At 43.0% G+C, this 25,700-nt stretch overlaps 1 protein-coding gene across 1 annotated transcript in view; it reads right to left on the minus strand.

Moving 5' to 3' along the window:
* LOC128685501 (GTP-binding protein Di-Ras2) overlaps positions 1 to 22,301 on the minus strand; it is a 141,332-nt gene extending 119,031 nt beyond the window's left edge. The window contains exon 1 of the mRNA XM_070101058.1: positions 21,773 to 22,301. Within this exon, the coding sequence (XP_069957159.1) occupies positions 21,773 to 22,215 (443 nt within the window). The 5' untranslated portion in view covers positions 22,216 to 22,301. The remainder of the gene's footprint in view (positions 1 to 21,772) is intronic.
* Positions 22,302 to 25,700: the final 3,399 nt, after the last annotated feature.

Consider the following 25,700-nt stretch of genomic DNA (forward strand, 5'->3'; position numbering starts at 1 on the left):
TGAGGGCAGGAGTGGGCTGGATGGGCGGTTGCGTGAGGGCAGGAGTGGGCTGGATGGGCGGTTGCGTGAGGGTAGGAGTGGGCTGGATGGGCGGTTGCGTGAGGGTAGGAGTGGGCTGGATGGGCGGTTGCGTGAGGGCAGGAGTGGGCTGGATGGGCGGTTGCGTGAGGGCAGGAGTGGGCTGGATGGGCGGTTGCGTGAGGGTAGGAGTGGGCTGGATGGGCGGTTGCGTGAGGGCAGGAGTGGGCTGGATGGGCGGTTGCGTGAGGGTAGGAGTGGGCTGGATGGGCGGTTGCGTGAGGGTAGGAGTGGGCTGGATGGGCGGCTGCGTGAGGGCAGGAGTGGGCTGGATGGGCGGTTGCGTGAGGGCAGGAGTGGGCTGGATGGGCGGTTGCGTGAGGGCAGGAGTGGGCTGGATGGGCGGTTGCGTGAGGGCAGGAGTGGGCTGGATGGGCGGTTGCGTGAGGGCAGGAGTGGGCTGGATGGGCGGTTGCGTGAGGGCAGGAGTGGGCTGGATGGGCGGTTGCGTGAGGGCAGGAGTGGGCATGTTGGTGAGTTGTTGAAAATTCGTGAGAATATGTTTGTGCAAGCTTAGAGGCGATTTGGCTGTGAGGGGAAGGGATGTAAAGTGAGAGAGAGAGAGAGAGAGAGAGAGAGAGAGAGAGAGAAAGAGAGATGCTAGAGGACTTGGAAGTCCACACTGAGGCTATCTGCTGAGAATTACTGTCTTCTGCCTTGATTAATGGCTATCATTTCTTATCCAGGGGTATAAGTTAAGGATATCAAGGCAGAAAACTCTCTCCCCACCCTATACTTCCTCCGGCCACTGCCTGCACGTAAACAGGAAGGAAAATATAACACATCATATTAAAATATGGCAGGAAATTTACAGGGGAGACGAAAGTAATGAGTTACTACCATAAATTGAAGCACTGGTACCAGTGGTTCAATTTATGGTTGCTGTCAGTTCTACTGTTATTTACTCAGCCACGCACGTCTACCACTACTGCTGCTTTTGACCAAGTTATCTCGTTGTCAAGTGACTGTCCTCAAGCACCTGCTGAACAGACATCAGGAATCTGTTGACTTGAGATTGCCTCACCATAGTATCTATTTGATTCCTTCACTTGCAAAGTGTTTGTTCAGTTGTTTGTTGAATGATCGCATCGTCTTGGCGCCTACAACATTAACCGGTAGTTTATCCCATTCTGTTATAATTCTATTCGTAAAAAAAGGCATTTGTTGCATTTTCTGCCTCCCAGATTCATCCCATTGTTTCTGGTTATGAACTCATTCAGTACTTCAAATTGTTCATGTTGGAGTGTGAAGTTGAATGCATCGAGTCAGATATGGTTGGTGTGTGATTGAATGGCACAAGCTTGGTACCTCTCCTCTGTACCCTTTTTCAGTATATCTTCGTCTTTTTTTAAAGTAATTTAGAGACCAAACCTGGACGGCAGATTCAAGATGTGATCTAACACGAGCATTGTAGAGTTATTATTGTGCATGGTATTTTGTCCTAAAAGTTCCTAGCTGTGAACACTAGCATTCTGTTAGCTTCGCTGCTCGCAGGTAGGCACAACTTGGTACTTTTGAGGTCGTTGTTTATGTTTACCCCAAGCTTCTTTTCCTCTCTTGTTTCGGTTAATTTGTTATCAACCATTTGGTATACATGACTGAGACTGTTATATCCAAAATACATTACTTTGTACGTGTCTGCGTTGAAACTCATCGACCACGTTTCAGATCACGGTATCGACGTGTGAAGGTCGCTGAATAATCAATCCTCTTTGGATGCTGAGCTCCTCCTCCCTTATTTCGAGTTATCCGCAAATTTTGCTATCGTAGATGTTAGCTCTACCTCGAGATTATTATCTTCTCTTGGAAAAAATACAGAGTAGTCGCATTGAGTATATTCATTGCTTATTTCTCGACATAATCATCAGGCGTACCGAGACATGCCAACGTTTTACCGGTTTCCTTATGCCTTTCACACAGAATTCTGTTGGTCGATTACTGAGCCATCGACGAACAGCTGTCATCATATCATCATCTGTGTGGAAACGCTATCCGCTGGAGACGAGATTGGGGCTGTAATTGTATTTCTGACAGATAAAATAAAGGACAGTTAAAGACCTGGTGATCTACCCTCGTATACCGTGAAGAGAAGTGAAACAAGTACAGATCCCCGGAGAATTCTGTTTCGTGTCAGTGAGTCAGTTACTCATCCAAGCATGAAGTTTGTCTCCTATACCATGTGCTTTTATTTTGGCAAGTAATCTACGAAGGTGTGTTTTGTCAGAGAGGGAGAGAGAGCGAGTGAGAGAGAGAGAGAGAGAGAGAGAGAGAGAGAGAGAGAGAGAGAGAGAGAGAGAGAGAGAGTCAGAGTGACAGAGAGATAGAGAGACAGAGAGAGAGAGAGAGAGAGAGAGAGAGAGAGAGAGAGAGCAGAGCAGACAAGGTTATCTGCCTGATGAACTCATTCCACCTCTAAATCGACAGGATGGGACCACCTCTACTAGTAGTCAAGAGAAGGCGGACCTCTTTGCCGAACACTTTGCTACCAAAATGAAAGTTCCTGATCCAGCAAGGGACCCTCCTTGGCTAGCTGCAAAAACTGTGTCAAAACTGTCAGTGGTAACAATAAGGCAGGAAGAGGTGCATTTCCTTCTTAAATCGCTTGGCCAAGAAAAGGCTGTGGGCCTAGACAAGTTGAGCCCAAGATTGCTGAGAAGATGTGCAGACCAGCAAACAGCACCTTTAACTCGCATCCTTCAGCACTGCCTAGTACAGTGTAAATGGCCTTCTCTGTGGGAAGAGGCAAATGTAGTCCCTGTTCATAAAAAGAAGTGCAGAGCAGAAATCAGCAACTACAGACCAGTGTCACTCCTGTCAATCACTGGCAAGCTCCTTGAGACAATAATCTCAAGACAAATGACAAAGTTTTTAGACTACCACTCACTACTTTGTGACCGTCAATATGGCTTCAGGAAAGGTTACTCTGCTGCTGATCTGTTGTTAAACCTCTCCACTAAGTGGCGCAAGTCACTGGATGAATCCAAAGTCAACTGTGTGGTAGCACTGGACATGCTGGTGCTTTCGACCGGGTGTGGCACCAGGGCCTCTTAGCAAAACTGCAAGCTCTGGGAACTGCAGGCTCTTAGCTATGTCTCCTCAGTGATTACCTTCATGGTAAATCTCTAAGGGTAGTTCTCAATGGAACAGAATCAGCAAGACATCCTATTGGGGCAAGTGTTCCACAAGGAAGTGTTCTGGGACCATTGTTATGGAATGTCTACTTCAATGACCTTCATCTCATCCCAGAATCCCATGCATATGCAGACGACTGTACACTGACATTCACTTATCCAAGAGAAGAAATGTCAGCTGCTCTAAGCTGCATGAATCACCAGCTAAGAGCTATATCAGCTTGGGGAAATAGATGGCAAGTAACATTTGCACCTGAGAAAACACAAATGATGATGATCTCTAGGCACCATGATGGTAATGCCGGTGCAGTAGTAACGATGAATGGGAGGGTGTTGGCACCTGGGGAAGAAGTTGATATCCTTGGGGTGAAATTTGACTCCAAACTGACCATGAAAAACCACGTTGTAAGTCTTGCAAACAAGGCAGCCAGGAAGCTTACAGCACTTCGCCGTATCTCGCATCTGTTTGACAGCAGGGGTTGCAAGATTTTGTACGAGGCAAAAGTACGCTCACACCTTGAGTATGCTCCACTTTCTTGGTTCGCCTGCCCCCCTTCTCATCTGCGACTGCTTGGCAGAGTAGAGAACAGAGCAAGACGTCTCATCTCTCGCCTGGACCAGTGCTGGATAGATCTGTCATTTCAGCAAAGCCTTCAACACAGGAGGGATGTGGTTGGCCTTACTGTTATGTACAAGGCCAATATTGTCAAAGTACCACACTTGGATCCACTTCTGTACCCTTCTCCAGAACATCACTTCATCTGAGATCATTTATCCCCAGGGTGACTCGAGTATGGAACAAATTCGTACAACATTATGATGTCAACGAGATAAAGTCAATTGATCAGATGAAAATGCTGGCCCAGAGATGGCTCCAACTTCATCCTGTTCCCTACTTGTATGTTTCATAACAATTAAAATGCTTTCAAATGAGCTGATGTAGGTAACAGCTCTTAGCTTGACAATAAAGTTAGGAATCTTTAACCTGTAAATAGGTTGTCAATAAAGCTAGGGATCCTTAACCTAACCCTGTCAGACCCTGTGTAAAAAAAAAAAAAAAAAAAAAAAAAAAAAAAAAAAAAAAGAGGGAGAGAGAGTGAGAGAGAGAGAGAGAGTCAGAGAGAGAGAGAGAGAGAGAGAGAGAGAGAGAGAGAGAGAGAGAGAGAGAGAGAGAGAGAGAGAGAGAGAGAGAGAGAGAGAGAGAGGAACTGGTGGCTCCAGCTTCCAACTCTGGGCAAGGTGGACGATTTAGGCAGATTTCCTTGCCTCCTTTCACTCTTGTACATCCAGCAGTAATTGGGAAGGTGAATGTGGATCGTGTTCCAGGGACAACATTCTGCGACTAGGCTTTAAAATGAGCTGGGGCAGGAAAGAGAATTAACCATGCAAAAAATAATGGGATAACAACTCTTATTGCAATGCCTCTACTTTTCAGGAAGTTGGGTAAAGAAAGTGAGAGTACATGATAGTATATTCGTGTACATGGAGGTTTGCGGAAGTATATGAGAATAAATCAGACTACATAAGAGTAAGGTAAGACACATGTGCAACATCTGGTTATCTTTATTGGAGACGTTTTGCCATCCAGTGGCTTTATCAATACAGATTCCTGGACATAACAAGAAAACAGAAGAACTATATACAAAAGATAAGGTAAGCAGTCCCTCAGCCTTGGAGTTGGTGTTGAGAGACCCGAGGTTGTAGAGATTCTGAAGCAAAGGCAAGGAGACTGGCGCTTATATAGGCGTCAGTGAATAGGGACGTGTAGCAGACGAGGGCATAGTCACTGGTAGGCGGGATTCCCCAGTGGAAGTAGGTCCTTCCCAAATTGATGTGTTAGTTGCAGAATCTCTACAACCACGGTGCTGTAAACACCAACGCCAAGGCTGAGGGACTGATTACCTCATCTTTTGTATATAGTTCTTCTGTTTTCTTGTTATGTCCAAGAATCTGTATTGATAAAGCCACTGGATGGCGAAACGTCTACAATAAAGATAACCAGATGTTGCACAAGTGTCTTAACTGTCATCTTATCGGTATTGTATACCTGTCTTGCACTACATTAGAGTACACGGGAAAGGAAAATAACAGCAGACCTAACAATCGACACTTTATGTCTGACTATGTTTACTGCTGTCTCAATAGTTATTTCAATGAGAGTGTAGCAGAAGGCTCTCTCCCCATCATCCACTACCAACAGATGCATTGCTGGCTCAAAAAATAAATAAAACAAATGCAATCATGTAGTACTAAATGACGTGCATAGACATTTAATACCAGTGGAACGAAGATATACAGTGGGCAACAGTTACCTACAACACTGTAACCACTCTTACAAATTTTATTTACTCAGCAGTGTCATCAGCCCATCATTGAACGTACTCATCATTATATCTACTCAGCAGTGCATCTGGTCAGCATTGATTCTACTCAGCACTGTATGCAGTCAGCTCTTGAATTGTATCTAATTGGATCCTATAATTCCAGTTGAACTTTTAAAAGACGGAATTGCTCTAGCGCTCTCTACTCCAGATAAAAGTGTTTAAGTCCTTTATACCCGCAAAACAAATAAGTCCAGGTTGGTGCTACAGCTGAGACCACAGTGTGTTACAGGTGAGACCACAGTGTGTTACAGGTGAGACCACAGTGTGTTACAGCTGAGACCACAGTGTGTTACAGGTGAGACCACAGTGTGTTACAGGTGAGACCACAGTGTGTTACAGGTGAGACCACAGTGTGTTACAGGTGAGACCATAGTGTGTTACAGGTGAGACCACAGTGTGTTACAGCTGAGACCACAGTGTGTTACAGCTGAGACCACAGTGTGTTACAGCTGAGGCCACAGTGTGTTACAGCTGAGACCACAGTGTGTTACAGCTGAGACCACAGTGTGTTACAGCTGAGACCACAGTGTGTTACAGCTGAGACCACAGTGTGTTACAGCTGAGGCCACAGTGTGTTACAGCTGAGACCACAGTGTGTTACAGCTGAGACCACAGTGTGTTACAGCTGAGGCCACAGTGTGTTACAGGTGAGACCACAGTGTGTTACAGCTGAGGCCACAGTGTGTTACAGCTGAGACCACAGTGTGTTACAGGTGAGACCACAGTGTGACAGCTGAGCCTACAGTGTACAGCTGAGGACCACAGTGTGCAGCTTGAGACCACAGTGTGTTACAGCTGAGGCCACAGTGTGTTACAGGTGAGACCACAGTGTGTTACAGCTGAGGCCACAGTGTGTTACAGCTGAGGCCACAGTGTGTTACAGGTGAGACCACAGTGTGTTACAGCTGAGGCCACAGTGTGTTACAGCTGAGACCACAGTGTGTTACAGCTGAGGCCACAGTGTGTTACAGCTGAGGCCACAGTGTTACAGCTGAGGCCACAGTGTTACAGCTGAGGCCACAGTGTGTTACAGCTGAGACCACAGTGTGTTACAGCTGAGGCCACAGTGTTACAGCTGAGGCCACAGTGTTACAGCTGAGGCCACAGTGTGTTACAGCTGAGGCCACAGTGTTACAGCTGAGGCCACAGTGTTACAGCTGAGGCCACAGTGTGACAGCTGAGGCCACAGTGTTACAGCTGAGGCCACAGTGTGTTACAGCTGAGGCCACAGTGTGTTACAGCTGAGGCCACAGTGTTACAGCTGAGGCCACAGTGTTACAGCTGAGGCCACAGTGTGTTACAGCTGAGGCCACAGTGTTACAGCTGAGGCCACAGTGTGTTACAGCTGAGGCCACAGTGTGTTACAGCTGAGGCCACAGTGTGTTACAGCTGAGGCCACAGTGTTACAGCTGAGGCCACAGTGTGTTACAGCTGAGGCCACAGTGTTACAGCTGAGGCCACAGTGTGTTACAGCTGAGGCCACAGTGTTACAGCTGAGGCCACAGTGTTACAGCTGAGGCCACAGTGTTACAGCTGAGGCCACAGTGTTACAGCTGAGGCCACAGTGTTACAGCTGAGGCCACAGTGTTACAGCTGAGGCCACAGTGCTACAGCTGAGGCCACAGTGTGTTACAGCTGAGGCCACAGTGTGTTACAGCTGAGACTACAGTGTGTTACAGCTGAGGCCACAGTGTTACAGCTGAGGCCACAGTGTTACAGCTGAGGCCACAGTGTCATACAGTCAGTGTGAAGGTTTGATACAGTTTGCTCCTCAAATAGATTTCTCGTGTTAAAGTTTGTCATTTCCTTTTAATTTGTTCAAAGTTAGAATTAAGTGTGGTCGTAGCCTCAGCTTCCCTAGTGACAACATATTAATGCTTCCCGTCTTTCCTTAAGAGTTTTAATAAAGTTAGGAGAGTGTTCGTCATCTCTCCGTCCTCGCCAGTTTACCTTCGATTTTTATATCGTTTTAGTCTTTAAGGAGTAAAATTTACAATATATTTGACTGTTAGCATTGTTTTTGAGTTTTTTTTTACTTGCTATATCTAGCTATGAAGTTTAGTATTTTTTTGTCCTGCTTTCAATAATTATTTTTAAAATACTTCAGGTCATTCGTAATTACTTTTTAAAGGCCCTTCTCTATTTTTTTCTGCCTCGGCTAGATGGTCTCCATATATTTTATATTCATTTTTTATACATTTTTTATACTCAAAATGGATGACTTTTCACTTATCCACTTTGAAACTCATCTTCCCAGTCACCGGGTTTGGCGCTCCTCCATAATTATTTTTTTGATCAGTGTGGAACTTAAAGACGTTCTGGCAGTTATGGCTGCGTCTCTTAAGACGTTTTTGCCTAAATTTTGTAAACATTACAAACAGAAAAAGACAGCAAATTTGTTAGACAGAGAATTTTCATGCGACAACCAGACTGATTTTAGGTAAATTATCATACAGAATTTTGTTTTTCTAGATTATCCCTGATAACGATTATTTTCATGGAGGAGCGCTAAAACCATAGGGTTTATACAGCGCCTGTGGGGGGAGGGGGAGATGGAAGGCAATTTAGGTTAATTCAGGTAACTGGAGCACAGGTAGTCACCACATTATTTTTACCGTAATTAACGAGAAGTTAACATGGCGGTAGTTGAAGTTACATTAAATTTAATTCTTTTCCAGCAACAACAACATTAGCCAGTTGTCAGTCACTTGCTCTATGACCTCTAGTATTAATCTGTTAAACAGTAATGTTTATGGGTATATAACTTTACATCACACCTGTGTTAATATTGTGGCTGGTGGTACCACTCACCTGGTCGAAATATATTCATCTTCTTCGGGGATTTTAACGTCTCAGAGCTAATAATTTTCGCTGTTGTTTAATAGGTTGGTATTAATTTCTACGAAGAGGTTAGGTTCGTCAGGAAACAGGACAAATGTCTCCTGACGTGGGTCTTAGTTGATGACCCGCCGTTGGAGCGTCTGGTCATCTGACCGAGGCCTTCCGCTGGCTTACCGGTTCACCCTTTTAAAAATTATGGGCATTTCTACAAAGAAATTTCATGGACTTTGCATGTTTGTGTCTTTTTTTTAACGTAAAGAGAGGTTTGAAAGCTGATCTACTAGTCGAAGCCATTTATTGTTAAGAATGAGTTAAAAGGTGAGTAAAGAACAGAGGCCATTCTTTTGGTTAATAGTCATTTTACAGAGGAGGTTAACATGATTCACGAAATCGTAAAAACATGCAAACAATCCACCAGTGGCTTACGCAGGGGCTTGGAGTTTTACGATTCACGCGCCATGTGTTCAATCTCCACCCGTCCCGTGGTTAGAGGCAGCTAATGGTGCTAACTTGATTTGTTCCGACGAATTGTTTATGACGTAATTAAAAATAATATTTCTACTTTACTTTCGTGTTCTAGGTCAGTCTCAGTTAGGGACTGTTTGCCGTGTTCTGTAACTGCTGAGAGAGAGAGAGAGAGAGAGAGAGAGAGAGAGAGAGAGAGAGAGAGAGAGAGAGAGAGAGAGAGAGAGAGAGAGAGAGAGAGAGAGAGAGAGAGAGAGAGAGAGAGAGAGAGAGAGAGAGAGATGCAAGTTCCTGATCCAGCAAGGGACCCTCCTTGGCTAGCTGCAAGAACTGTGTCAAAACTGTCAGTGGTGACAATAAGGCAGGAGGAGGTGCATTTCCTACTTAAATCGCTTGACCAAGAAAGGCTGTGGCCCAGACAAGTTGAGCCCAAGATTGTTGAGATGTGCAGACCAGCTAGCAGCACCTCTAACTCGCATCTTTCAGCACTGCCTAGTACAGTGTAAATGGTCCCTCTATGGAAAGAAGTAAATGTAGTCCCTGTTCACAAAAAGAAGAACAGAGCAGAAATCAGCAACTACAGACCAGTGTCACTCCTGTCAATCACTGGTAAGATCCTTGAGACAATAATCTCAAGACAAATGACAGAGTTTTTTGACTACCACTCACTACTTTGTGATCGTCAATATGGCTTCAGGAAAGGTTACTCTGCTGCTGATCTGTTGTTAAACCTCTCCACTAAATGGCACCAGTCACTGGATGAATCCAAAGTCAACTGTGTGGTAGCACTGGACATTGCTGGCGCTTTCGACCGGGTGTGGCACCAGGGCCTCTTAGCAAAACTTCAAGCACTGGGAATTGCAGGCTCTACGCTATGTCTCCTCAGTGATTACCTTCATGGTAGATCTCTAAGTGTAGTTCTCAATGGAATGGAATCAGTAAGACATCCTATTGGGGCAAGTGTTCCACAAGGAAGCGTGCTGGGTCCATTGTTATGGAATGTCTACTTCAACGACCTTCTTCATCTCATCCCAGAATCATATGCATATGCAGATGACTGTACACTGACATTCACTTATCCAAGAGAAGAAATGCCAGGTGCTCTAAGCTACATCAATCACCAGCTGAGAGCTATATCAGCTTGGGGAAATAGATGGCAAGTAACATTTGCACCTGAGAAAACGCAAATGATGATCGTCTCTAGGAACCATGATGGTAATGCTGGTGCAGTAGTAAGGATGAATGGGAGGATGTTGGCACCTGGAGAAGAAGTTGATATCCTTGGGGTGAAATTTGACTCCAAACTAACCATGAAGAACCACGTTGTAAATCTTGCAAACAAGGCAGCCAGGAAGCTTACAGCACTTCGCCGTATCTCCCATCTGCTTGACAGTAGGGGTTGCAAGATCCTGTACGAGGCACAAGTACGCTCACACCTTGAGTATGCTCCACTTTCTTGGTTTGCCTGCCCCCCCTCTCATCTGCGACTCCTTGACAGAGTAGAGAACAGAGCAAGACGTCTCATCTCTCGCCTGGACCCATCCTGGATAGATTTGTCATTTCAGCAGAGCCTTCAACATAGGAGGGATGTGGGTGGCTTTACTGTTATGTACAAGGCCAATATTGTCAAAATACCACACTTGGATCCACTTCGAGGACAGCGTGAAACAAGCTTTTATGCCACAAGACGGGCAGAAAGCAGCAACTTCACTCTGGTTGTACCATTCTCCAGAACATCACTCCATCTGAGATCATACATACCCAGGATGACTCGAGTATGGAACACATTCGTACAGCATAATGATGTCAACGAGATAAAGTCAGTTGATCAAATGAAAATGCTGGCCCACAGATGGCTCCAACTTCATCCTGTTCCCTACTTGTATGTCTCATAACAATAAAAATGCTTTCAAATGAGCTGATGTAGGTAACAGCTCTTAGCTTGCCAATAAAGTTAGGAATCCTTAACCTGTAAATAGCTGTCAATAAAGCTAGGGATCCTTAACCTTGTCAAACCCTGTGTAAAAAAAAAAAAAAAAAAAAAAAAAAAAAAAAAAAAAAAAAAAAAAAAAAAAAAGAGAGAGAGAGAGAGAGAGAGAGAGAGAGAGAGACAGACAGAGAGAGAGAGAGATCAAGTCAAGGTATGTCCATCCAACACCCGGTGGTCAATATAGTGAATATTTCTGATGTTAATGGAGGTCGGACACCCAGTTGAACGTTACAAGATGACATTTAACAGAGTTCGCAGCTAATGCTGTCTATATTCATTACAAATGGTGTGTGTGTGTGTGTGTGTGTGTGTGTGTGTGTGTGTGTGTGTGTGTGTGTGTGTGTGTGTGTGTGTGTGTGTGTGTGTGTGTGTGTGTACTCACCTAATTGTACTCACCTAATTGTGGTTGCAGGGGTCGAGACTCAGCTCCTGGCCCCGCCTCTTCACTGATCGCTACTGGATCCTCTCTCTGCTTCCTGAGCTTTGTCATACCTCTTCTTAAAACTATGTATGGTTCCTGCCTCCACTACTTCACTTGCTAGGCTATTCCACTTGCTGACAACTCTATGACTGAAGAAATACTTCCTAACGTCCCTGTGACTCGTCTGAGTCTTCAGCTTCCAGTTGTGACCCCTTGTCCCTGTGTCCCCTCTCTGGAACATCCTATCTCTGTCCACCTTGTCTATTCCCCGCAGTATCTTGTATGTCGTTATCATGTCTCCCCTGACCCTTCTGTCCTCCAGTGTCGTCAGTCCGATTTCCCTTAAATTTTCCTCGTACGACATTCCCTTGAGCTCTGGGACTAGCCTTGTTGCAAACCTTTGTACTTTCTCTAACTTCTTGACGTGCTTGACCAGGTGTGGGTTCCAGACTGGTGCTGCATACTCCAGTATGGGCCTAACATACACAGTGTACAGTGTCTTGAACGATTCCTTATTAAGGTATCGGAACGCTATTCTCAGGTTTGCCAGGCGCCCGTATGCTGCAGCGGTTATTTGGTTGATGTGTGCCTCCGGTGATGTGCTCGGTGTTATGGTCACCCCAAGGTCTTTCTCCCTGAGTGAGGTCTGTAGTCTTTGTCCACCTAACCTATACTCTGTCTGCGGTCTTCTTTGCCCCTCCCCAATCTTCATGACTTTGCATTTGGCTGGATTGAATTCGAGAAGCCAGTTGCTGGACCACATGTCCAGCCTGTCCAGGTCTCTTTGCAGTCCTGCCTCATCCTCGTCCGATTTAATTCTTCTCATCAACTTCACGTCATCTGCGAACAGGGACACTTCAGAGTCTATTCCTTCCATCATGTCGTTCACATATATCAAAAATAGCACTGGTCCTAGAACTGACCCCTGTGGGACCCCGCTCGTAACAGGCGCCCACTGTGATACCTCTTCACGTACCATGACTCGTTGCTGCCTCCCTGTCAGGTATTCCCTTATCCATTGCAGTGCCCTCCCTTTTACGTGCGCCTGATCCTCCAGCTTCTGCACTAATCTCTTGTGGGGAACTGTGTCAAAGGCCTTCCTGCAGTCTAGGAAAACGCAATCTACCCACCCCTCTCTCTCGTGTCTTACTTCTGTTACCTTGTCATAAAACTCCAGGAGGTTTGTGATACAAGATTTGCCTTCCATGAACCCATGATGGTTTTCATTTATAATCTTGTTCCTTTCCAGGTGTTCGACCACTCTCCTCCTGATAATCTTCTCCATGACTTTGCACACAATACATGTCAGAGACACAGGTCTGTAGTTTAGTGCTATCGGTCTGCAGTTCTTTGCTGTTGCTTTACTGCCCCCTTTGTGGAGTGGGGCTATGTCTTTTGTTTTTAGTAACTGTGGGACGACCCCCGTGTCCATGCTCGTTTCTGTTTCCTTTCTTAAATATGGGGACTACATTAGCTGTCTTCCATTTCTCAGGTAGTTGCCCAGTTTCAAGGGATGTGTTGAAGATTGTGGTTAGAGGCACACACATCATCTCTGCTCCTTCTCTAAGGACCCATGGGGAGATGTTGTCCGGTCCCATCGCCTTTGAGGTGTCAAGGTCACTTAAGAGCTTCTTCACCTCCTCCTCAGTTGTTCGTATGTCATCCAACACTTGTTGGTATATTCCCTCTTGATGTTCCCTTCTGTGCTGTCTTCCCACAGCCCTTCCTGTCTCTACTGTAAAAACTTCCTTAAATCTCCTGTTCAGCTCCTCACATACCTCCTGATCATTTCTTGTGAGTTCTCCACCTTCTGTCCTTAATCTGATCACCTGGTCTTTGGCTGTTGTCTTCCTCCTGATGTGGCTATACAACAGTTTCGGGTCAGTCTTGATTCTCGATGCTATGTCATTTTCATACTGTCGCTGGGCCTCCCTCCTTACCTGTGCGTACTCATTCCTGGCTCTGCGACTGATCTCCCTATTTTCGTGTGTTCTCTGCCTTCTGTACTTTTTCCATTCTCTATTGCATTTTGTTTTAGCCTCCTTACACCGTCGGGTAAACCAGGGGCTCGTTCTGGTCTTCCCGTTGTTACTGTTGCCCTTGGGAATAAACCATTCCACTGCCTCTTTGCATTTTGTTGTTACATATTCCATCATTTCATTTACTGGCTTTCCTGCCAGTTCTCTGTCCCACTGGACCTCCCGCAGGAAGTTCTTCAACCCTATGTAGTCCCCTCTTTTATAGTCAGGCTTTTCCCATTCAACTCCTGTTATTCTCTCCACTTGCAGCTCTACTATGTATTCAAAGCACAGAACCACGTGGTCGCTAGCTCCTAGGGGACTCTCATACTTGATGTCCTCAATATCTGAGCTGCCCAGGGTGAACACAAGGTCCAATCTTGCTGGCTCATCCTCCCCTCTCACTCTGGTAGTGTCCTTAACATGTTGGTGCATGAGGTTTTCCAGCACCACGTCCAACTTCCTGGCTCTCCATGTTTCGGGACCCCCATGTGGCTCCAGGTTTTCCCAGTCAATCTCCCTGTGGTTGAAATCCCCCATAACCAGCAACTTTGCTCTGCTGGAGTGAGCTCTTCTTGCCACCTCAGCAAGTGTGTCCACCATTGCTCTGTTGCTCTCTTCATATTCCTCTCTTGGCCTCCTGCAGTTCTGTGGTGGATTATACATCACTGCAATGACCACTTTGTGTTCCCAAAACTGAAGTGTACCTGCTATGTAGTCTCTTTCTCCCGTCTCATCTATTCCTTCCATTTTCTCGAATTTCCATCTGTTTTTTACGAGCAGAGCAACCCTACCTCCCCCCCTGCCCCTTCTATCTTTCCTCATGATCTGGTATCCTGGTGGGAAGATTGCATCTGTTATTGTCTCCATGAGTTTTGTTTCTGTAACTGCTATGATGTCTGGGGACTTCTCATTGATTCTTTCTTGCCATTCCTCATGTTTATTCGTTAATCCATCTGCATTTGTGTACCAAACCTTCAACTTCTGTTCTAATACTGTAACTGTGGTGCGGGGGGTGGAAACAGAGGGATCGGTGTGTGATGTGTGTGTGTGTGTGTGTGTGTGTGTGTGTGTGTGTGTGTGTGTGTGTGTGTGTGTGTGTGTGTGTGTGTGTGTGTGTGTGTGCATGTGTGTGTGTGTGTGAATGTGTGTGTGTGTGTGTGTGTGTACTTACCTATTCGTGGCTGTAGGGGGTCGAGTCTTAGCTCCTGGTCCTGCCTCTTCTCTAGTCGCTACCAGGTCTACTCTCTCCCTACTCCAAGAGCTGTATCGTACCTCATGTTAAAGCTACGTTTGGGTCCTGCCTCCACTACTTCACTTTCCAGATTGCTCCACTTCCTGACAGCTGTGTCTGTGTGCGTTGGTAAATAATTTAAACTTGTGAATATTTCAGATGAAACTAAAAAATCGAAGTCTGTATTTCCCCAAAACAGACCTGGACGTTACAGTGGATGAGCTAATAGTTTCAGTGAAAACAGATTTGTTAGAGTTATGAAACTGACTTACAGGAGGCTGAAGCCCTCCAGTGAGCAGCCTTGAAGGACTCGAGTACGTCACAGTTCGTAGACAGGAGCCGAGAATCAACCCTCGTAGCCACAACTAGGCGAGACTACAGTTGCACACGATTACTCTTTCAGCAAAACTACGAAGTAAATATCAAACGCTGTCACGCAGGGAATTTGGTAGACATGCGAAAGGAGGAGTACTGCAGCAGGCCTACTGGCCCATACTTGGCAGGTTCTTGTCAAACCCAGAACCAGTGATACAATTATTTAAGAAAGTGTGAATATGCTCTCCACATGGCCAGCTCAGGAGAGCAATACAGGGACTTAATCAAAAGACTGAAGAGGTAAAATATGATGTAATCAGTCCCTCAGCCTTGCAGCAGGTACTCAGTTACCTAAATCTGGTAAACTTAAAGCATATGTAGTGCATTCTTTGAGGGAAGTCATCGTCAAAGTTAGCGGCCACAAGGAGGTGAATTAACTCTGGCGGATAAAAATTGGAAGTTGTGTTTGTAGTTGACAAAACTCGTGAGTGAGTTACTGTCGCAATGTTGGTTTATTTTGATTCCTGTTTGAGGAGGCTAATTGTGCGCTGCCGGACGCTGGAGTGTCACACACACACACACACACACACACACACACACACACACACACACACACACACACACACACACACACACACACACACACACACACACACACACACGATAAAGCTCATGAAGCAGGGAGTGGACCTAGTAGTGACCAGCGAACAGGCGGGGAGAGGAGCTGTGAATCGACACCTGCAACCACAAACAGGCGAGTACAAATAGGCAAGTACACAGACACACACATGATTGTATGCTGCTGTCTCGTCATCTCTCACGTAACAGGAAAAAAACTTTATAATGCGATGTTACAGCCAAAATCTGGACTTACAGTGCATACCAGCACTCTGCGGGCAGGTCTGATGGTGAGAAGTCAGTTGGCTAATATACCTGTTAACTTAAGAAGTGCCACTATTGATCCCGGCAGTGATGGAGTGTAGAGGAATTTTGGTTTTGTCTTTTGCAAGGAATTTTTTTGTCTCTGATATGTATCTGAGGTGTGATGATTCTGATATGTATCTGAGGTGTGATGATTCTGATATGTATCTGAGGTGTGATGATTCTGATATGTATCTGAGGTGTGATGATTCTGATATGTATCTGAGGTGTGATGATTCTGATATGTATCTGAGGTGTGATGATTCTGATATGTATCTGAGGTGTGATGATTCTGATATGTATCTGAGGTGTGATGATTCTGATATGTATCTGAGGTGTGATGATTCTGATATGTATCTGAGGTGTGATGATTCTGATATGTATCTGAGGTGTGATGATTCCACTGATCTCGGTCATTCGACAGGTACAACATCTTGGTTGGGTTGACATCGATGTTGAAATTGACGATTCCTTCCATTTTTGATGTTGTGAGTCTCATGCTAGAATTAGAACTAGAAGAAGTCACAGGTAAGTAAGAGGGAAGTGAGGATAGGTGAAGAGTAGGTGGGGGGAGAGGAAAAGGCTACAGAAGTAGGTAAAGAGCCCTGGCCAAACCCAGCAGTAAAGGCACTATAAGTTGGTTTTCTTGGCCAGGGACTTGAAGGCATCGATGTAACACTTGGAGGAGGGTGTCGATGTCTCCTGTGATGCAACACCTGGAGAAGGAGGGTCTCGATGTCTCCTGTGATGCAACACCTGGAGAAGGAGGGTCTCGATGTCTCCTGTGATGCAACACCTGGAGAAGGAGGGTCTCGATGTCTCCTGTGATGCAACACCTGGAGAAGGAGGGTCTCGATGTCTCCTGTGATGCAACACCTGGAGAAGGAGGGTCTCGATGTCTCCTGTGATGCAACACCTGGAGAAGGAGGGTCTCGATGTCTCCTGTGATGCAACACCTGGAGAAGGAGGGTGTCGATGTTTTCTGCTAGGATAAGGTGAAGATTTCCTGTGGTAGCCTTTTATAAACCCAGAGTTCATATGCCTGTGATTACGGGTGATGAAATCAGTGTGCAATGGCAGTCACCAAGGGTGATGGACTGATCACGTCAGAACTACTACTTCCTGTGTTGTTTTCAACTGAAGAAACCTGATGTGAATGTGAAATACTTCGGCCATCAAGATGCCCAGTTGTTGCAAATGTGTCTTGGTTATCAATTTGTTGTTATTGTATACCATTAATAATATGATATTGAAAACTGTAACACCAAGCTGAGGGCTTCGTTCTCAAGTGTTGGACAGGTGATAAGTTGAGAGACTGACTGAAGGTCTTCCTGCATTCTTGCATGGCTCGGTTGACAACGCTCTCGCTTCCCACACTGGATGTCCGGGGTTCAATCCCTGGCAAAGGTAGAAACATTGGGCATGTTTCCTTACACTTGCTGTCCCTGTTGACCTAGCAATAAGTAGGTACGTGGGTGTTAGTATCTGGTGTGGGTCGTACCCTGGGTGACAAGATTGAAGGACCAAAAAGGAAACAGGGCGTCCCGGATAACGTACTGACATTCTTGGGCTATCCAGGGTGGCTAGCCTTCCGGGGTTAAAAATCCGAACAAATCTTATCTTCTGTCTGCAAGTCTCTGCAGACGGCGGTCGTGCTTGGCATAACACGCTTCTTTATGATTTACATTTCGCTGTGTACTCCATATCCACCCTGTGGATGGTACCGCAAGAGCATATGGATAAAAGGCCTAGGAACTAGGCCTCAAAATGGATAACAGGAGTACATCTGCATTTATGTCTGCAGTTCACTTAGCAAAGTTAGGAAATTTGCCAAATATATCCAGTATCTTATTTTCATTAATAAGATATCTTGCGTGTCACATAGGTTATTATACTGTGTATTTCTATATTCCTCAATAAGTGGACAATTAAGCACATAGTGTTCAAGATAGTGACCATAGAGTTGGCCACACACATACTTTGCATTTTGGTTTGATCATCATCTGTGTGTCTGCTAACAGACAGAAGTACTTGTAACGAAGCCTAAGCTTGGCCACTACAACATCAGTCAGTCTGTTCCTCCACATGTCCAAAGCAGTGCATCGGTACACTGCTGTGTAGCAAGCGACCCAGCTACATGGCACATCAATATTCCTTCACTAGCGCGAGTGTGGATACTTTGGTGGGATAAGCACATAGTGGGATCGAGAATGGGTGGTCATATTGAAGCAGGTGGGCGGGGCTTGGGTGGGCGGGGCCGGGGTGGATACAGTTGCCACCATATCGTCAGTGCACTGGCTGAGAAAACCCCTGGTTCAGGATGCTGTATGCTCTTAAGCGGTGATTTTGGTGTTCTATATTCGATGGTTACATAGAATTACAATGACATACAAATGCAGACGAGTAGTCGTCATTCTCAACGCTTATGATATAAACTAATTTGTGAGAGTAGAAGAACCCACTGTGAAAGAATAGAGAAATTCCAAGCACTGCCGTGACTACTCACATTATCAAAGAACAATAAAAATAATGCATCAAAGGAAGGCATATAAAGGGTCTAGACCACATTTCACTATCACATCCCACAACAAAGCAACATCTGACGCGCGACTCATAAGAAAGGGAACACTGCAGCAGGCCCGCTGACCCAACTAGACAGGTCCCTCACACAACCCACGAACAAACTATTCTACCCAAAAATTAAGAATTTTAAAATTTATTATTTGTCCAATGTACTATTAAATTCTTCCCAAACTCTATTAATTATAAATGGATCTAATTTATATAAACCAAAGGAAATATTCATATTATTGTCAAAACTGCTTTTTATGAAACAAGATTCAATTATATTCCTGTCGACCATGGACTTGCTTGATACAACTTTCTCAACTTTTTGAAAATCAATTGGATGGTTAAAATCTCTCACATGAATAAATAGAGCATTGGAATCTTGTCCAGTTCTAATGCTATATTTATGTTGTTTTAATCTAAGTTCGAGACTTTTACCAGTTTGACAGTAATAAACTTTATCGCAAATTTTACAAGGAATCTTATAGACACATCCGTCAGCATTTTGGGGGGAATTCTTTATCAAAAGTTTTTTTACTGTATCAAGATTTTTAAATACAACTTTGATATTAAAAGTCTTAAGAAGAGAAGGCATATCAACCAAGTTTTCATGGTAAGGGAGAACCAACATATTTTTAGTTGAATAAGGCTGGTTGTCCCTTTTTGGATTGTAAAAAGTATTTCTAGCAATTTTAAAAGATTTATCAATTACGTTTCTTGGGTATTTCAACTCATTAGCTATTTCATAAATTTTGGATATTTCCTCATCTATGAACTCTGGACTACAAATACGTAAAGCTCTCAAAAATATTGATGAGAAAACAGACAGTTTAACTCTATCTTGATGGGAAGAATAATAGTGTACATAGGAACAGTTATTTGTAGGTTTTCTGTAAATTTTAAATTTGAGTTCATTATTACCCTTAATAATTAAAACATCTAGAAAAGGCAATGAGTTATTTTCTTCAAACTCAACAGTAAAGTTTATAGAATGGGCTAAGCTATTTAATTTGCCAAGGAAATGGTGTATATCTACATTCTTGGGCATAAGACACAAAATATCATCAACATATCTGAACCATTTACTGTGATCTTATTGCATATATATATATATATATATATATATATATATATATATATATATATATATATATATATATATATATATATATATATATATATATATATATATATATATATATATATATATATATATATATATATATATATATATATATATATATATATGTGTGTCGTGCCGAATAGGCAGAACTTGCGATCTTGGCTTAAATAGCAACGCTCATCTTGCCATATAGGACAAGTGAAAATTTGTGTATGCAATAATTTCGCCAAAATCATTCTGAACATAACGAAAAAGATTTGTTTCACTGTGTTTGTTTAGTATTAAATTTATGTAAAGAAATCTAAAATATATTTAGTTGGGTTAGGCTAAAATAAATTGTTCTTGTCATAATAGGGTTAGGTAAGTTTTCTAAGATTCTTTTGTTGCAAATTTTTTATTTTTACATTAACATTAATGAAAAAAAATATATCTTTCAACTCATAAGAGAAAATTTTAGAAAGGACTTAATTTTAAATGAGTTCTTGCTAATTGACCAGTTTTACATATTCGGCACGACATATATATATATATATATATATATATATATATATATATATATATATATATATATATATATATATATATATTATTGTAACCACGAACGAGTGGTATTGATCAATAACAACACTACGCTGGCCAGCCAAGAATTCGAACCCATGTTGCACTGCCTCATGGTAGGAGAGAACCTCATGAAGCTTTAAACCACAGGTTCGAATCCTTGGCTAGAGCAGTGTTGTTATTGATCAATACCACTCGTCCGTGGTTACAGTAATATATAAATGCTGCTCGTGAGGCTAGTACACCAAACAGGGATGAGAACGAAATTAGCTTAGAAGCTCCCACACCTCCGTATGCGGACCAACAGTTAGCTGTGTGCTGGCTGCGCCATTCTTGTAGGGTTGGGTGATCCTGTGGTTTAAAGTGTCATGTGGTTCTCGCTTACCATGAGGCAGGCCAGTACAACATGGGTTCGAATCCTTGGCTACTGCAATGTTGTTATTGATATATATATATATATATATATATATATATATATATATATATATATATATATATATATATATATATATATATATATATGTCGTGCCGAATATGTAAAACGGGTCAATTAGCAATAACTCATTTAAAATTAAGTCCTTTCTAAAATTTTCTCTTATACGTTTAAATATATATTTTTTTCATTTATGATAATGTAAAAAAATTTAATTTTGCACCAAAAGAAACTTAGAAAACTTACCTAACCTTATTATAACATGAACAATTTATTTTAGCCTAACCTAACTAAATATATTTTAGATTTACTTTCAGTAATTTAATACTAAACAAACACAGTGGAATATATTTTTTTCGTTAGGTTCAGAATGATTTTGCTGAAATTATTGCATACATATATATATATATATATATATATATATATATATATATATATATATATATATATATATATATATATATATATATATATATATATATATATATATATATATATATATATATATATATATATATATATATATATATATATATATATATATATATATCACAGTAAACAGGTGAGTATATAAATTAACAAAAGAAAAGACTTTTGAGAATCATTTTACTTTCTCATTTGTGTCTTAAACATTATTTTATAATCCCTATTCTTACTGCTTATATTAAAAGTATGTGTGTGCCTTAGCTTTTTCTGAGACTTTATCTTCCTCGTAGGATACATGGTAAACCTCGTAATTAGCTGCAAGATCTCTCAGAGACAAAAATTTTGGTGCCTAATTGGGTTCTCCTCGGAGAGTATTAAGAAAATATATATATATTCATGGCTTGGTTTGAGAGAGTGAAATTTAGTAACGGTACCTCTTTTTTTTATTCTAATTTAAAAGATTCGTTAAATACGACCAGTTTTTGACAGAATATGGGATAGATAAGAAAGGTACCTAAGACAAAGTAGTTTGTTTCAAAGAACTTCTCACGATACCGTTATGCACTTTAACAAAACACAAACTCTTACACATCAGCCTATATCTACATAAGAACAGTTTGTTCTCATACACCAACCACATTTTTCACTGTACACGTGAATATCTCCATCCCACTGAATTCTCATTTAAACAATCTCTATGTCTTCTCTGTAACCTCTCTCTCTCTCTCTCTTGATCATGCCAGACAGTAGCACTCTTCCTGTACCTCTCACCTTGTCTCACACTTGCACTAACTCTCATCACTCGCCCACACACGTCAGACTTAACTCCCGTGTGAATTAATCCTGTAAGTTGCTCACAACCTTACCTAAATCTTTGCAGTTCTCTGTAGATCCACTCAGTTACGTCCTCCTTGAAGACCTGACGCTCAACCTCCAAATCCATCTTGTTGCCGGCAATGACGATAGGAATCTCTTCGAAGTCTGAGCGCTGCTCCTTGATCTCTTCAATACACTGACGGACGGTGTCGAAGGACTGGCTGTGACTAATAGAGTACACAATGAGGAAGGCGTGAGCATTGGCGATGGAAAGTCGCCTCATTGCTGGAAACTGGAAGTCCCCGGCCGTGTCCAGGATGTCCACTTTGAGAGTGATGCGGCCGAACTCGTAGTCCCGGTTGTAGAGGTCCTCGACGGTACTCTTGTACTTGTCGGAGTATTTGTTGTAGAGGAAGCGGCTGATGATGGAACTCTTACCGACGCCAGCGCCGCCCAGGAGAACCAAACGAATGCGATGTTCGTTATCGCTCATTTTGATGACCTCTAACAGCCGCTGGTTGTGTGTTTAGGCACGTGTGTTCACAACCTTCCCTCGCACTCCTCGGGGTGCTTCATGCAGCAATCTGCCAACACACAAAAAGAATTTATATATTTAGAAACTTAAGTATAATATATTGAATTTAACAAAATTAGATACATGAACAGTGTGCTGCTAATACATTTCTGTATGATAGTTACACAGTCGGAAGAAGAGCCTGCTAAATGACAATAAATTAAACATCATTCAACAGAGGGGAAATTGCCTTGATTACTTTATACGAGGAATTGAAACCTCTCCCTCTTTCAGTGAGATCTATGTATATCTCACAGAATTAGCTCTTCTCCACAAATATAATACCAATAACACATTGAACAAGGAAAACTCTACTTTCCTCATACACGTACACTGATGTAGTAGTCGTCTAGTGTATTATAAATATATGTGTATGAGATGTAAATGTCAGTACTCTGGGAAGACAAGACAGTTGAAGGCTGGAACTGCTGAACACCTGTGTAGTTCTCTCACAAGAGATCAACTGTTAGGTAAATTATAATTTTCAGGGTCTACAGAACCGACAGGATGAGGAATTAGACACAGGTGTAACACCTGGTTATCTTCATTTGATGACGTTTGACCAACCAGCAGCTTTCTTCAGTTCAAAAAGCCACAGAAATAAAAGTCATTGATTGGCGAGACGAATTCAAATGAAGGTAATAAGGTGTTGCACTTATTTCTAATTTCTAGCCACTGGAGAGCATGAGCGAAACCGCGCAACGAGCTGTGACTCGACCCCTGCAACCACAACTAGGTGAGTACTGCGCTCAGGCTCCTGGCCAGGTGTCTTTTCACATGTGAAGATGAAGCTGGCAGCAACTTTCTCGACTGGTAATTAATCTTTTCCCGAGTACCAGCATGAGTGGGATTTTAACCAGATTTCAAGCGTTCTGTTATTAAGAACCCAAGTGTAGTCTTGTGGCCTGTGCACCTGCTCGTAACTGCGTGAAAAATAAATACTTAATATATTTGCTTCACCAAATATATGTATATGTACAATGTATATACTCTTACGTACAAAATAAGATTGCAAGCAAGAGATACAGTGAGAACTGTTAGCGGCCAGACTTGAGGTGAGCCTACCAATGATGCTTCACCAGTCCCAGATATCGCTTCACAACTCTGGTGGGCTGTCTTGTGATTGGCTGAGCTGAACTGAGGTGCTAGCAGGCTAGCAGGCTCCTGCCTGCTATGCTCTTAGCATAGCAGGCGGGAGCCCCCTTCCCAGCCTGTTGCGCTCGAAGCAGCTGTTTCGCTGGTCGGGAGGGCATGCTTTATATGGGTGTGGCATACGTCGAATAAAATGTAACGTACTCTAGCATTCCATATTTGTACTCTAGCACGCCACGCTTGTACTCTAGCATGCACACTTTACAATAGCATGCACACTTGTACTCTAGCATGCACACTTGTACTTTAGCATGCCACACTTGTACTCTAGCATGCATACTTGTACTCTAGCATGCACACTTTACAATAGCATGCCACGCTTGTACTCTAGCATGCACACTTGTACTCTAGCATGCCACACTTGTACTCTAGCATGCACACTTGTACTCTAGCATGCCACACTTGTACTCTAGCACGCACACTTGTACTCTAGCATGCCACACTAGTACTCTTATCAGTGATGCTGGTGAAGGACTTTTGATTAAGGAATTGGATTTGTCCTTTCCTACGACTTCAGCGCTTCCCTCCCTACTTCAGGTAATGTGTACAATATCAGATCAGGTACAACATCTACGCTCTTTTACAGCCAAAACCTTGCCTACCTTATTTATAAAAATAAAATACCGGACATATTAAGCAAACATCATTAAATTTCCTTAAAACAGATAAGAAACTGTAGATATAAATCCACACGTACCCTTTTGGGGCTTAGCCTTTTATGTATCCATATGTTCTTGCGCTACCGTCCTCAGGATGGATATTAGATGCACACTAAATTTGCCACTTAGCCTGCAGAATCTAATCTAAATCTCACCACTACCAGTCCATCTTATGGCTCTAGCTTCCTTCTCTCATACAACGCTTTACAGGCTTTGTTAAAATCGTAATGAGTGGAAGATGAGGGTCCCAAGACCGAGTGAGTGCTTCCGGGAACAAGGTGGTCGGGTTATGCTTGCTGCCAGTGCCACAGGAAAACAATTTATATGGTTGTAACTGATTAAACCAGCTACCTACACGCTACGCCTCCAACACTCTCCCTGCTTCAACAAAATTAAACTCTCTAAACCAATTTACATCATAATGAAATTGATCTCAATCAAGGAACAATATATCTGAGTTTTATACACCAGCCCACAATATAATTTCATTGTATACATCAACCTACAACATTATTACATTATATACACCGACCCACAACATATTACGTTGTATTATGATGCTTCAACAACATAACTGTTGTAGTTTAATAATGTCGTGAAACTCTCGCTGTTTTAAGAGCTTTAAAAATTATCCTCACTTTTTAACACAAAGTCGTACTAATGTCATTAAAGTTAGAGAGAGAGAGAGAGAGAGAGAGAGAGAGAGACGAAGCCTACAGATCAGCCTTAGTTTAGCTTTCGTTGTAGAGAGGCTGCTACTGCTAAGTACAAGGCATGGCGAAGATATAAGAGACATCTTTCCACCTATAACAGGAACTTGCACAGGCAAACTTGTAGATATATGGGTGACTTTCAAAAGTGGCCATCGCTAAATGGGAGATGGACACAAAAAGAAAGTTAGCATCAGGTAGGGTAGGCTCCAAAACCTGGTGGTCCCTGGTCAAGGACAGAGAAGGTTATCTGCCTGATGAACTCATTCCACCTCTAAATCGACAGGATGGGACCACCTTTACTAGTAGTCAAGAGAAGGCGGACCTCTTTGCCGAACACTTTGCTACCAAAATGCAAGTTCCTGATCTAGCAAGGGACCCTCCTTGGCTAGCTGCAAGAACTGTGTCAAAACTGTCAGTGGTAACAATAAGGCAGGAAGAGGTGCATTTCCTTCTTAAATCGCTTGACCATGAAAAGGCTGTGGGCCTAGACAAGTTGAGCCCAAGATTGCTGAGAAGATGTGCAGACCAGCTAGCAGCACCTCTAACTCGCATCTTTCAGCACTACCTACTACAGTGTAAATGGCCTTCTCTGTGGAAAGAGGCAAATGTAGTCCCTGATCACAAAAAAGAGCAGAGCAGAAATCAGCAACTACAGACCAGTGTCACTCCTGTCAATCACTGGGCAAGCTCCATGAGACAATAATCTCAAGACAAATGACAGAGTTTTTTGACTACCGCTCACTACTTTGTGACCGTCAATATGGCTTCAGGAAAGGTTACTCTCTGCTGATCTGTTGTTAAACCTCTCCACTAAGTGGCACCAGTCACTGGATGAATCCAAAGCTAGTTGTGTGGTAGCACTGGACATTGCTGGTGCTTT

This window comes from Cherax quadricarinatus, chromosome 5 (genome assembly GCF_038502225.1).
Source record: "Cherax quadricarinatus isolate ZL_2023a chromosome 5, ASM3850222v1, whole genome shotgun sequence".
Taxonomy (NCBI): Eukaryota; Metazoa; Arthropoda; class Malacostraca; order Decapoda; family Parastacidae; genus Cherax; species Cherax quadricarinatus.